Raw genomic sequence first — 13179 nt, forward strand, 5'->3', positions numbered from 1 at the left:
ACTGATTCCTTTACAGATTTGATTCGACGTCATTCGTTCTATCGTTCATATCGTTGGATATTATATTATGAGTGTAAGGCCTAAATTGTTTACATTCCGCATCAGATGATAGAGGTGGGGGACCTGGTCGGGAGGCCTGGTGCTGGAGTAGAGCGTAGCACGCCACGCACGCGCCGCAGAATATGCGCCAGTGTTGCATCGCAGATTTGCAGCTTCCAAACTTTGAACATCCTCTACTAAATACATAGATGCTCCTAGTTAGGAAATTTCTTTACCTCTGACTGCCAAGAATCACTGATAGAGATGTCTCTTTTTAGGTACGAATAAAGAAGTAAGAAATTGCGATTGCGTAATGCTATTATAGCTATACAGCATACCGGACGGCTGCGGAGCGTCTAGTACGTATGCACACAAAACTATGATGCTATGACAGGTGTAGGCCCTAAACTTGTTACATTCCGCATGAGATGGTAGAGGAGGGGGCCCTAGTTGGGCGAGTTGGAGGGCCTGGTGCTGAAGAGGAATTGCGTAATGCTGTTATAGCAATGCGGCTAACGGGACGGCTGCGGAGCGTCTAGTATGCTGCTATGACAGATTTAGTTCGACGGCGTTCGGCATTTGAGTTTAGGCTCTAAACTACATTCCGCATGAGATGGTAGAGTTGGGGGCCCTAGTCGGGAGAGTTGGGCGGCCTGGTGCTGAAGTAGGGCGCGGCGTGCGGCTGCAGCAGCGTGAGGCACACGGAGCACACGCGCGCCGGCAGCCCGCGCGGCCCGCTCGGCACGGTGTGCGCCACGCACGCGCCGCAGAAGATGCGCCCGCAGTGCCGGCAGTGGATCTAGAATTACGAGGATGAAATTGTTTTCCCAAAACTAATAAAGGGCTTGGAAGATTTTACACACCAAGGTAGTCCGCCAATTTATCTTTTTTAGGATTTCGTACCTCAAAAGGAAAAACGGAACCCTTATAGGATCACTTTGTTGTCTGTCTGTCTGTCTATCCGTCTGTCGTGTTTACCAAGAACAACTAAAGGGCGCTTCCCGTTGACCTAGAATCATGAAATTTGCCAAGTAGGTAGGTCTTATAGCACTTGGCCAGTTTTTAAATAATGAAGCAATTTCGGAGCTCGTGGGAGAGAAGATACCTTTTTCTTGTTGTTGGGCAGCGAGGTGCGGCACGCGTTGCACTCGCTGACATCGTCGTCGTGCTGCCACCGCACCGCCGTGTCCGCCTCGCGGATGCGCTGTAGCTGCACCTGGCGACAACATACACACTCCATACTAATATCACTACCCATATTATAAATGCGAAAGTGTCATGTATGTATGCTGCTGGTTTATTGGTTAGTTGACGGATTTTACTGAAAGGAATGGAGATAGATTATTCCCTGGATTAACACATGGGCTGCTTTTTATACCGGAAAATCAGTGGGATCATCAATCCCACGGGATTTTAAAAAAATCCACGCGAACAAAAGTTGCGAGCAACAGCTAGTTGCAAAAAAAAAGGTTGCAGCAAGAAGAGAAGTGCGCTTTCGCAAAAGTAATATCAAGTTGAAGTTTCTCACCTGCAGCGACTGCGAGAGGCGCACGAAGTCCTGCTGCACCTTCTCGCTGTTGTCCAGCTCCTGCTGCAGCACGGTGACGCGCGACCGCGTCTCCAGAGCCTCCGTTTGGAGACGTTTCTGCACACAAGCACACATACATAATACAATACAATATATTGTTATTCAAGTAAACTTTTAAGAGTGTTGAACCGGCATGAGCTATTCTTAAGCCATTTTGCCCCCCTATATTTTATTAAACACTGCATTTATGTAAAACATGTATATACTACTTTGTAGAATATTTCCTGTTTTATTAAATTGACAGACAACATTTTGCAATTTATTCATAGTTTATCTTTTATTGCCTAAAATACCAAAAGACTATTACTGAATTTTGGATTTCGTGTCATCTTTGACGTTCACTACATCAAAAGTTACTTGGTCGATTCTCACAAAGAGATATATTTACCAAAGAAAAGGTCCTGAACTAATAAGATGACAGAACCAAATCTTTCGTTTGGCATTTTTTACATTATAAAAATTCAAACAAAAAAGTCATAATTTCATAAAACTACAGACACATAAAACTGTCATTTAGGTGGGTTATTTTTCTTCATTTATAAATAAAACTAAGTACTCATTAAAGAAGAACATATTTGCAATATAAACAGAAAAAAAATATTTAAATTTAATTAATATTTGTTTCCAAAAAATAATCTTGAAACACACTACAAAACCGAGCAACAAGCAATAGTAAATTGAACTAGGAAATTAGTATCGGCCGAGGCCTCTCCGAGAACGGACGTAACGCTTGTTTGCTTAGCAATTGTTATCGGATTATTTACGATTTACCTGAAATTGTAGTGCGACTATCACTTCTCAATACTAGGTATTTTTAATACTCGCTATTTTTTCTTAAAGATAGATTAAAACTTTTTGTATATTTTTAAATTGTGTTTATATGATGCTGTAAGGAATTGCATTCCTAAATCCTGGTGATCCCTCGGGATTTTTAAAGGATCATCCGTTTAGATGTTTTTTACGTGGTACAGAAATGCGTTGCATCCCGGGGACGGGCTATTACGGATAGGCTACTTTTGTCCTGGAAAATCAAAAGTTCCCACGGGATTTTTAGAAACCTAAATCCACGCGGGTGAAGCTGCGGGCATCAGCTAGTTAACACGTTAAACGCCGATAGAAAAAAATTAAAATCGTAAAAATACGATATGGTCGTAATTTGTTTATTATGTTACGATACGTATAGAAAATAAGTTTTATTCAATTCTGTACATGGGTTACATAGTTACAGTCAAATACATAGCTGAGGTCACCGGTGCACCCCATGGCGCACAAATACAGAAAATATATTTTCCGGTACCCGGCGCCGCGCCGGCCACCCCGCCGGCCACCCGCTACACTTTATTTTATTTTTCAGTAAAACTGATTTTTATGTTTGTATTTCATTAAAAAATAAAGACTGCTAATTTTCGTTTAAATAATAAAGACTAATTTGAATTATATATCCTGAATTTTTATTTTGGTTACTTTTTTCGCTATCTTTCATTTTTTCAATTCCTTACAAGGTATGTTTGTCCCACTGCGCAGTATAGTTCTACAGCGCCGTGCCGGTCACGGAGTACGAATAAAGTAACAGTCAGTATGGCCGGCGGCGAGAAAAAGTAGTTTGAATATGACTATACGTTGAGGTCACCGGTGACCCCCATGGCGCTATGATAGAGGAAGGGTGAGGTCACCGGTGACCCCCATGGCGTTTAACGTGTTAATAAATAAGTATTGCCTCGAGCAAATAGCTGCATTGGTATCTATTGTTCCCTGTCATTGAAAGGGAATAATTTAATTTTCAAAATTTGAAAAAAATTGTAAAACGCGATTTCGGTAGAGAATAGATCAATGCCTATCAGAGCAGTGGCATTGATCTATATTTTTAATAATTTCTAAAAAATAAATTTTTAACTGTTTAAATTTTACATGGGTTTCACATTTATTTCAAGAGCTTTTATAAATATCTAAAACTCAATACTCAAGGTTTCATTATACCGTTTGTGATAAGGAAAACCATGTTTTTAAATAAACGGAAAGTTGAATTTTGTATAATTAGTTATTGACTAGAATTATAATTTTTCAGAATCAAATATTCATAAAGGCTTATAGTTTTACAGTTATTACCGGCTGACAATGCTATATCCCAATAGCCTTGCTATTTGTCCTAGCCGCTAAATAAAATTTTGATGATTCATCGTCATTTTATGGCATTAGCGCGGTTTCTTGTATTCCATTATGATTTCTTTTTTTTCATTTGCATAATAGCATTAGTTTATTGTCTTTTACAGCATTAGTACGGTATTTTGTATTTAGATTTTGGTTGTATACATTGTACACTCTACCATAACACCTGAAACAATAGGATAATTACTATCAGTTGCACGTGGTCATCCCTCGTGGATCTTTATGATGGTTTTATTTTTGAACTAGCTATTACCCGCGGCATCACTCGCGTGATTCAAGGTTTTAATAATAATTGAGGTTTGTTACAATATTTTATGCAATGCCTAAGTTATTTTATCATGTGTTTTAGCATGCTATCCTGCGCGAACTATTTGGGCCAAGTGCGAGTTACACTCGCGCACTAAGAGTTCCGTACTCGGCTATTTTTTCCAACATTTTGCACGATAAGTTAAAAACTATTATGCATAAAAATAAATTAAAACCTGTTTTAGAATGTACAGGTAAAGTCCTTTCATATGATACCCCACTTGGTATAGTTACCTTAGTTTGAAAATTGAAACATTTTTTTTTAATTCGCAGTTTTCAGATTTATTCCTGTACTTGTGCTGTAAGACCTACCTACCTGCCAAATTTCATGATTCTAGGTCAACGGGAAGTACCCTATAGGTTTCTTGATAGACACGACGGAAAGACAGACAGACAGACAACAAAGTGATCCTATAAGGGTTCCGTTTTTGCTTGAACCCTAAAAAAATGACGTCAATTCATAGCACTGTTGTGGCGTTATTGAATGACAAATGCGTGAAAAATAGTATGCTATCCCGCGAGAAGTGTTCATATAATATTTTTCGGGAGAAAAAGTTGCATTTATTACTTACTAGCTGATGCCCGCGACTTCGTTCGCGTGGATGTAGTTTTTTAAAAATTCCGTGGGAACTCTTTGATTTTCCGGGATAAAAAGTAGCCTATATGCTAAACCAGAGTATAATCTATCTCTATTCTAAATTTCAGCCCAATCCGCCCAGTAGTTTTTGCGTGAAGGAGTAACAAAAACACACACACACACACACACACACACACACACACACACTCACACTCACAGACAAACTTTCGCCTTTATAATATTAGTGTGATGTGACTAGCTAATACCCGCGAATTCGTTCACTTGGATGTAGGTTTTTTAAAATTCCCGTGGGAATTTTTTGATTTTCCGAGATAAAAAGTAGCCTGTGTGCGAATCCATGGTATAATCTATCTGCATTCTAAATTTCACCCCAATCTGTCCAGTAGTTTTTGCGTGAAGGAGTAACAAACATACACACACACACATACAAACTTTCTCCTTTATAATATTGGTGTGATTAGATTCTCAGCTATGTCTTTGCAAAAAAAGCGTCCATCCGTAACTCTGTTGCGGCGTTATTGAATGACGAATGCCTGAACGATAGCATGCTATCCTGCAGGAACTGTTTGGTTTTTAGAGAGAAAAGTAGCTTATTTCACTTTTTAGATTCTTCACTGTCTGTGCAAAAAATGCCGTCAATCCGTAGGTCTGTTATGGCGTTATTGAACGACAAATGCGTGAAAAATAGTATGCTATCCCGCGGGAAGTGTCCATATTTTTCGGCAGAAAAAGTCTCATTTATTACTTATTAGGTTCTCAGCTATGTCTTTGCAAAAAAAGCGTCAATCTGTAGCTCTGTTGCGGCGTTAATGAATGACGAATGCCTGAACGATAGCATGCTATCCTGCAGGAACTGTTTGATTTTTAGAGAGAAAAGTTGCTTATTTCACTTTTTAGATCCTCCACTATGTCAATGCAAAAAATTGACATTAATAAATAGCTCTGTTGTGGCGTTATTGAACGACAAATATACGAGAAAATAGTATGCTATCCCGTGGGAACTGTTTGTTTTTTCTGGAAAAAGTAGCATATATCACTTGCAAGGTCTTCAACTATGTTTACGCAAAAAAATGCCGTCAATCCGTAGCTCTGTTGCGGCGTTATTGTAGGACAAATGCGTGAAAAATAGCGTGCTGTCCCTTGGGAACTGTTTGTTTATTTTGGAAAAAAAGTATTCTGTATCACTTGTTATGTCTTCAATTATGTCTGTGCAAAAAATGCCGTCAAACCGTAGCTCTGTTGCGGCGTTATTGAACGACAAATGCGTGAAACACAGCGTGCTATCCCGGGGGAACTGTTTGTTTTTCCGGGATAAAAAGTAGCCTATGTCCTTTCCCGGAAAATATCCTAAGTTGGTACCAAATTTCATCAAAATCGGTTCAGCGGTTGAGCCGTGAAAGCGTAGCAGACAGACAGACAGACACACTTTCGCATTTATAATATTATAGTATGTAACTAAGAGAGGACTGAGTTTTCGGGAGCTATGTATAGTACGTGACGGGTCGAGATGGCAATCGAGGTATGAGGCGGGGGACGTTCTGCACACCCGCACGTCACCCGCGCTATCCCGCACCGGATTAGCCCAGGGATTGTGTGGGTGTGCGGGGCGTCCTCACTCTGATTGCCATCACAACCTGTCACGTGTTGTGTTGCGTATTTGTTTGTTTATTGGCTCATCGATTCACTTATTACTGCCAAACTGCACATTAAATTTTGATAAATGAGATCTCTCTTTGGCTTCGCTTTACCATTCCGTGTGTTAGAGGCTATATTGTCATATGTCATAAAATTTTCCGATATGTCATAAAAGAACTTATCATAATCAAAACGAATGTAAGAGATATAACCTACAAAACCCAAAAAGTATATTGAAATTGGTTTACCTACACATGACATGAAAAAGAAATGTATATCGAGAAAAAATAAACTTGAAATAGATGGATCGAGTTTGATATCAAATCATAGCAGTTACTATGAAAATTTCGAATACATGTATATAATAATTTATACATATTCAAATATAAATCAATCATCTGCGGTGAAGTCTTTAAAAGTAGTTGGTGGGTTTTTGTACTTTTAGTTTTGAACTTTATCTTATTTTGTTTTTGTATCCCTAGCTTACTCGTGTAGCAATGCACTTATTTTTGATGAATAAATACCTACTCAAGTGTAACATCTGCATTTTTGTACTGTCCATTGTCTTGCGCTTACGGTTAGTACGATTTAGTACTAACAATAAAATTTGAAAAGATTGTAAAGGACCATAAATAAATAAAAAATGCTCAATGTCTTTATGAGTATTAGCATTGCATTATATTTTTGATAATATTGCAAATTAAATATTTAAGACTGTTTAAATTTTAGACGGATTTCACATTTATTTTAGCCTTTATAAATATATGTGTGAAAATTATTATAGTAGGTGTAACTATTTATACTGTGCATGATAAGGGAACCATATTTTCGTAAATATGTATAAGGAAAGTTGAATTTTGTATAATTTCTTGACTCTCTTATACTTACACAAGTATATAAAAGATTAGTATTAACTACTGACTACAATTATAAGTTTTATTCACTCGTACTTAATCTATAAAGACAATACACTGTTTTAAAAAACATCATTGTTTTGAAAAAAACGACAAACTAACACCACATACTTAAAAATATTGAAAAAATAATCTGTTTGAAAATCGTCTAGGATCAAAACGGTTTGTTATAAACTAAACTGCGCTAGGTACGTCCGTTCACGGAAACAAACAAAGAACCTCGGGTAAATACCTAAACTTGTGTTCCAAGCTCATGCATCAACGCTCTTAAAAGTGCTTTTGAATCGTCAAAATAATTTACCACTGGTTCGGAATGCCGTTCGTACAGAGAAGAACTAGCAAGAATTCGGCGGTTGCTGCTGTTTTATTTCTTGTTTTTTTGTTAACGTACACTCTACCCTTCCCCATACCCACACTCTTTTACCCTTTCCCACAAGTCATTATATCCTCTGTAGTGTGGTTGCTGGGCAGAGATCGCTTCAAAGTTAAATTGCACTACTATTTTTGTCGTGTAACTATAGTGTTTCTTTTATGATGGTGTACAATAAAGCATATCTCATTCATTTCATTTCAAGTCGCAGGCATCACCTACTTGTTATAAATAATTGAATGCTCACTTTATCCTCGAGTAACTGCTCGATCATGTCGTTGGAGTGCCGCAGCTTGTCCGCTAGCTCCGTCATCTGCTCTCGCTCAGTCTGTAGTCGGTCCAACTCCTCCCTGCAATTAAACCATTAGACAGAGGCGGTCTTAGCCATTGCGAGGCTCCGGGCGGCAGGTCTTGCGAGGCCCTAGTTTGTTCTTCGTGAAAAGTATGTGATGCGAAAGTAGGTCTGTTTGTTTGTTTAGGTATTTTTCATGTTTGAGGAGAAATGCTAAAGTTATACAAATAAATAGAGTTTTAAAATATTTTACATTAAAAGATTTACACAATTAACAAATACAAAGATGATAAATTTTGAAATTGATATAAGTGGCTTTTCCTAAGACTAAAATCTTTAATTAAAGCGCAATAATCTAACGAATGATAAGACGAAAGATCCACGTAGATTTACCTGCTTTCTTTTGATACCTCGTTTCCTTTTTGAACTACCTGAGTCAATTTTCCTGCCGGCATCACGATCACGCGAACTCATTTCGTGAATCTTGTTTTGTTTCGCACAAACAGTCAGAAATAATTTTTAAGTATCACACAGTTTTTTTTACTTTTACCTTACTCAATACTTCAAATACTTTAATTTACACATTTCCAGCTCACTCAATACTAGAACGTAATCTTGGATACTTAGAATAAAACTGTAACTGGACGATTTCTGTACATTTGATATATTTTGAAAATTTTAATCGAAGAAAGTATTATTATCGATATAGATCCCAAAACAATTTTTTTTAGAATTTTTGTCTGTCTTTCTATCTGTCTGTACGCGCATCATGCGAAAACTACTGAACGGATTTAAATGAAAGGTGCACTGAAAGTGCTCCGGGTTAATATATAGGGTAGTTTTCATTCCAAAAAAATTAAGGATTCTTCGAGATACAGGATCAAACTTTTTATCGATTTTACTCAATAACTCCGTCAAATTTAAACCGATTTTCACAATTCTTTTTTTTACAAAGTTATAGTACTGTCAGGTTGGTACCATGTAAGGTTGGTGAAGATCTGATGAACAGTTTCGGAAATAGAGGCTGCAACTCCTCAACGGGTAACAGCATAACGATCGCGATCAGTATAATAGCTTAGTAGAAAGTAGACTCTTAGTCATAACTAGTTGACCCGCCCCGGCTTCGCACGGGGAGTCTACCTGTTCCATAATACCACCCATATTTTGTCTATGGAATAGATAGGCTCCCTGTGCGAAGCTGGGGCCGGTCGACTAGTATTCAATAAAATTGAAAGATATGTAGCGAGCGCAACTTTTTTGTTTAATACAGATAAAAAAGAGAAATATAAACGAGCTCAGCCATAACAAAATTTTATGTTTCAAAGCACCTCACTCTACTTTTCTCATGTTTTTTATCCCGGAAAGACAAAGAGTTCCTAGGGGGATTTTCAAAAACTTACCATGTGGATTAAGTTCCGGGTATCAAATAATATACAATAAAAGCGCGAGCGAAGCGAGCGCGAAATTTTTGATATATTATTTACAAAAAAAACCATATTAATATTAGCCAAAGTCCTTTTCAGGGCCCATCTTCTTAGCTAAAATTTGGTAGATAATTCAGAGATAGCTTGCGCACAGATACTTTATCCCGAGTTTCCACGACGTTTTTTAAAACCCGAATCGATGGGAACGAAGTTTCGGGCATCAACTAATACAATATAAAAGCGCGAGCGAAGCGAGCGCAAAATTTTCGATATATTTAAATAAGAGAATGGTAAATTCGAGCCTTCAGGTCCAAAATGTTGAATTCCTAAAATGTTGAATTCTTATAATGTTGAATTTGTTGTGTGAACGTTGAAATATTTGATTTATCGTGCAAAATGTCAGAAAAAAATACCCGAGTATGGAACCCTCGCCTCGGTGCGCGAGTCCGACTTACAATTGGCCGGTTTTTTTTTGTGATTTACGTATAAGCATATGGGAATTAAAAGCTTACTTTTAAGATTCAACATTTAATTTTGGGAATTCAAATTCAACATTTTGCGAATCCAACATTTTGGGATTTAACATTTAGCAACTCCGAAATTCAACATTTTGCAAATTCAACATTTTACGAATTCAACATTTTAAGCCTGAAGGAATTCGAGAATTAGTCTATTTTAAGCTTTCTTTGTCTGGGAGTTTGAATCCCCAAAACCTTACCAGTAACAATTTTGTAACTCATACTACAAGCAAAATAATTCTAAGGTGACAAGAACTGACGAACGAAATAAAATACGGGGATTGCCCGAGCGATGAATTAGTTAACTAACTTTATTTTAATTTACCGTTATTTAATAACCTTAATAAGTAATTAAAGATCAGAATCAAAAGTTTTAATTAAAAAATATGTTTAAAAAATGTATATTTTTTATAATTTGCTTGGGTTGTTGCGCGAGGCCCCTGCAAGAGCGAGGCCCCGGGCGATTGCCCCGTTCGCCACCCCCTAAGACCGCCACTGCCATTAGATAGTGTTAAATAAGAGTAGATCGAAGACAGGTGATAGTACTGATGATTACTGATAAAAGAACCACAAAAAACGCGAACTGAAATCCTCCATTTTCTAAAATTTCACAATGTATTGCAAAGAAAACACTACACTAGAGGTGACGCGCACGGTGTAAACAAATGCCGCGGCGTAGGCCGGGCATTGATCCCGAGTTTTGCACGCTATACATTGCGGGTTTGATACTAAACTAAAAATTCTAAATCACAATAACTACAAATATAAGGCAAATGGTTATTGGTATCGGATTGTGATTAGGTAGTATAATAAAAGCGCTAAGTTTTTGCTAGCGTTCTAATTACACTGTGTACATAGATTCATGAGTCGGATCTGCCTATAGGTCATTCACTCACTGCGCCTCCTTCAGCCGCTGCAGCGCTTGCGCCAGCTCCGTGTCGCGGCGATGCAGCAACGCAGCGTGCTGCAGCAACTGCGACCGCAGCTCAGTTTCCCCGGCCAGCGCCGTCTGTCTGCCCGTCTCGCATACAATTAGCTGCTCGCGAAGTTGTAGGGACAACTCTTGTAACTCCTGGAACAAAGCAGCGTTGTGAAAAACCGTCAATTTAACAAAAAACAGCTGTTCTGTTTGGCGGCTATTTTCAACGGAAATGACGTATGAACGTTACCTAAAGAAGTAGCATCTTTTTTTAATAACTATATAGGCTTGACTACAATCAAATCAAAAAGGGGATGATACAGACTAAGGTGAAGCGTGCCTGCCCAGAAGGTACTTATTTACTTTTCTTTTGGCGGTACCAATATCATAGCTGGCAGGAAGTTTTACCTTTTACCAAAAGTCGCACAGTTTTACTGCAAAAATCCTATAATTATGATTCATACTAATAAAAGTATGTCTGTCTGCTTGCTTTTCACGGTCCATGCAACCGATTTTGACAGGTACTGTAACAGCTTGCATCCTGGTTGCATATAGGCTACGCACGGAATTTCTAAAACCAAAATCCATGCGGATGGAGTTGCAGGCATTGTATACTTGTTACAGATATAGCTTGCAACCTGGAGATAGACGTAGACTGCTTTTATCCCCACAAATTAAAGAACTCTCACAGGATTTAAAAAAACCTGAATCCACACGGACGAATCCGCGGGCATCATCTAGTTTTAAATAAACAGAGTAGCATTACCGCAACGTTGTCAGGTAAGTTGATAATCTCATTCTGCATCTCAGCTGCCTGCTTGGTGTACTGCCCCACCAGCATCGCGTTGTCTCGCTCTAGCCTGCAACCACACAGAATGCCCAAATGAACTGACCCACAAATCGACAAAAATTTTCAATCAACCCATATATTATTAAGTAATTCTCAATAAATAGAAAATCCTAAATTAATACATTACTTGCACCTTAAGAATGAGTCAAAGACGCACGCAGACTAGACCCTACGCGGCCGGCTTACTTCTGCATCCGTATTACCGCATCCGCGAATGCGAATATTCGCAGCATCCCTACTCCATAGTATGCAGTTACATACCCCATATTTTAAGTTTAGAAATGGTATACTTTGGCCGTAAAAACGTACGTGTCAAGTTTCTTCTGCAGCGTCTCCCTGTCCACAGTGAGGGTGGTGACCTGCTCGAGCGCGCGCTGCGACGCCAGGTCCGCCGCCTCGGCCTTGGAGGCGAGGTCGGTCTTGGCAGTGTTGAGCGCGTCCACGAGCTCCGTCAGTCTGTTGGCGCTGTCAGCTCGCTCCGCTTGCCAGCTGCGGATGGTCTCGTCGTGGACGGATCGCACACCTTCTAGTTCCTCGGTTGCCTGATTCGAAAGAATTAATTAGTTAGGCCTAGTCATTTAGAAGAAGAACAAAAGTAACATAGCTCGAAGCATGAGCAAGCTGAAGTGGCAATGGGCAGAACGTGTTATGCGCGGTGATCGCTAACTCAGTTTCTAACACTGAATGATAGCCACCGAGCTCATTTTTTAATCCGGAAGGTTTTCTACGAAAAAATATTTTAATATCACCCAGAGAAGCAGCAATGTAGAACCAACCAACATCAGTGGCTATCATTCACTGTTAGACACTGAGTAAGCGAATCACCCCGCTGGAGTTGAGACCGCGTACTGGTAAGCGCAGTGTAGGACGACCTCTGGCTCGCTGGACCGCTAATCTGAAGGTGGCGGAAGCGGGTGGTTGAGCAAGGCGGGGGACCGAGTTAAGCCGGTATTACACTCACCAGTTTGAGCGCCTGCTCAAGCTGGCAGGCGCGGTCGCGGGCCGCGTCCGCGCGCGCCTGCTCGGCGACTAATTGTCGCTCGTAGTTCGCACACATGTCGCACGCCTGCCGACCCTCTGCTAACACAACGAACAGTGCGTGTCAGACAACGCATAATATACAGGGTGTTAGGTACTAACGAAAACTGAAAAAAGGGATTCGGACTGTTGTATATCTTGGAATTTGTATAATTTTGACTGTACACAATCCCGCGCTCCTGTCACTAAATTCATACAACAAAGGTTGCCTTAAGAGATTGCTGTAGCAATAAGGCCGCCTTCGCACCATTGAGTATAGTTTCTTCTAATGTTTTCTGTATATGTTTGTATGTGCAAATAGTCTTCTGGGATTAAAATTTCGTTAGCGTGATTCAGGCCGCAATTTCTATTTTCATTTCAAATTGAAGATACCAATGGTGCCATCTAGTGAGACGATGGGGCGTTGCTTTCAGTCTTAGGTTCGAATCACTAAGTTCTCGTTAAAATGTCTTTAAACCATTACAAGAGAACGAGTCACCAGTCAGTTAAAAATAGTAATTTTATACCCACAAAAGATTTTGG

General features: G+C 39.3%; 1 protein-coding gene and 1 long non-coding RNA gene across 4 annotated transcripts in view; one reads left to right on the forward strand and one right to left on the reverse strand.

The window, feature by feature from the left end:
• Positions 1-58: 58 nt before the first annotated feature.
• Positions 59-13179, reverse strand: part of LOC123872846 (rab GTPase-binding effector protein 1) — a 20680-nt gene continuing 7559 nt past the window's right edge. For 2 of the 3 annotated variants that reach the window (XM_045917430.1, XM_045917428.1), the window contains 8 exons: positions 12581-12699; positions 11929-12161; positions 11536-11629; positions 10747-10922; positions 7864-7966; positions 1568-1684; positions 1145-1255; positions 59-838 (listed from right to left, as the gene is read on the reverse strand). In XM_045917430.1, the coding sequence (XP_045773386.1) occupies positions 671-838; positions 1145-1255; positions 1568-1684; positions 7864-7966; positions 10747-10922; positions 11536-11629; positions 11929-12161; positions 12581-12699 (1121 nt within the window). In that variant the 3' untranslated portion in view covers positions 59-670. The remainder of the gene's footprint in view (positions 839-1144; positions 1256-1567; positions 1685-7863; positions 7967-10746; positions 10923-11535; positions 11630-11928; positions 12162-12580; positions 12700-13179) is intronic. The other variant, XM_045917429.1, reaches the window with a different exon arrangement.
• Positions 10521-13179, forward strand: part of LOC123872860 — a 24448-nt gene continuing 21789 nt past the window's right edge. The window contains exon 1 of the long non-coding RNA XR_006797556.1: positions 10521-10698. This is a non-coding gene — a long non-coding RNA (uncharacterized LOC123872860). The remainder of the gene's footprint in view (positions 10699-13179) is intronic.

This window comes from Maniola jurtina, chromosome 15 (genome assembly GCF_905333055.1).
Source record: "Maniola jurtina chromosome 15, ilManJurt1.1, whole genome shotgun sequence".
Taxonomy (NCBI): domain Eukaryota; kingdom Metazoa; phylum Arthropoda; class Insecta; order Lepidoptera; family Nymphalidae; genus Maniola; species Maniola jurtina.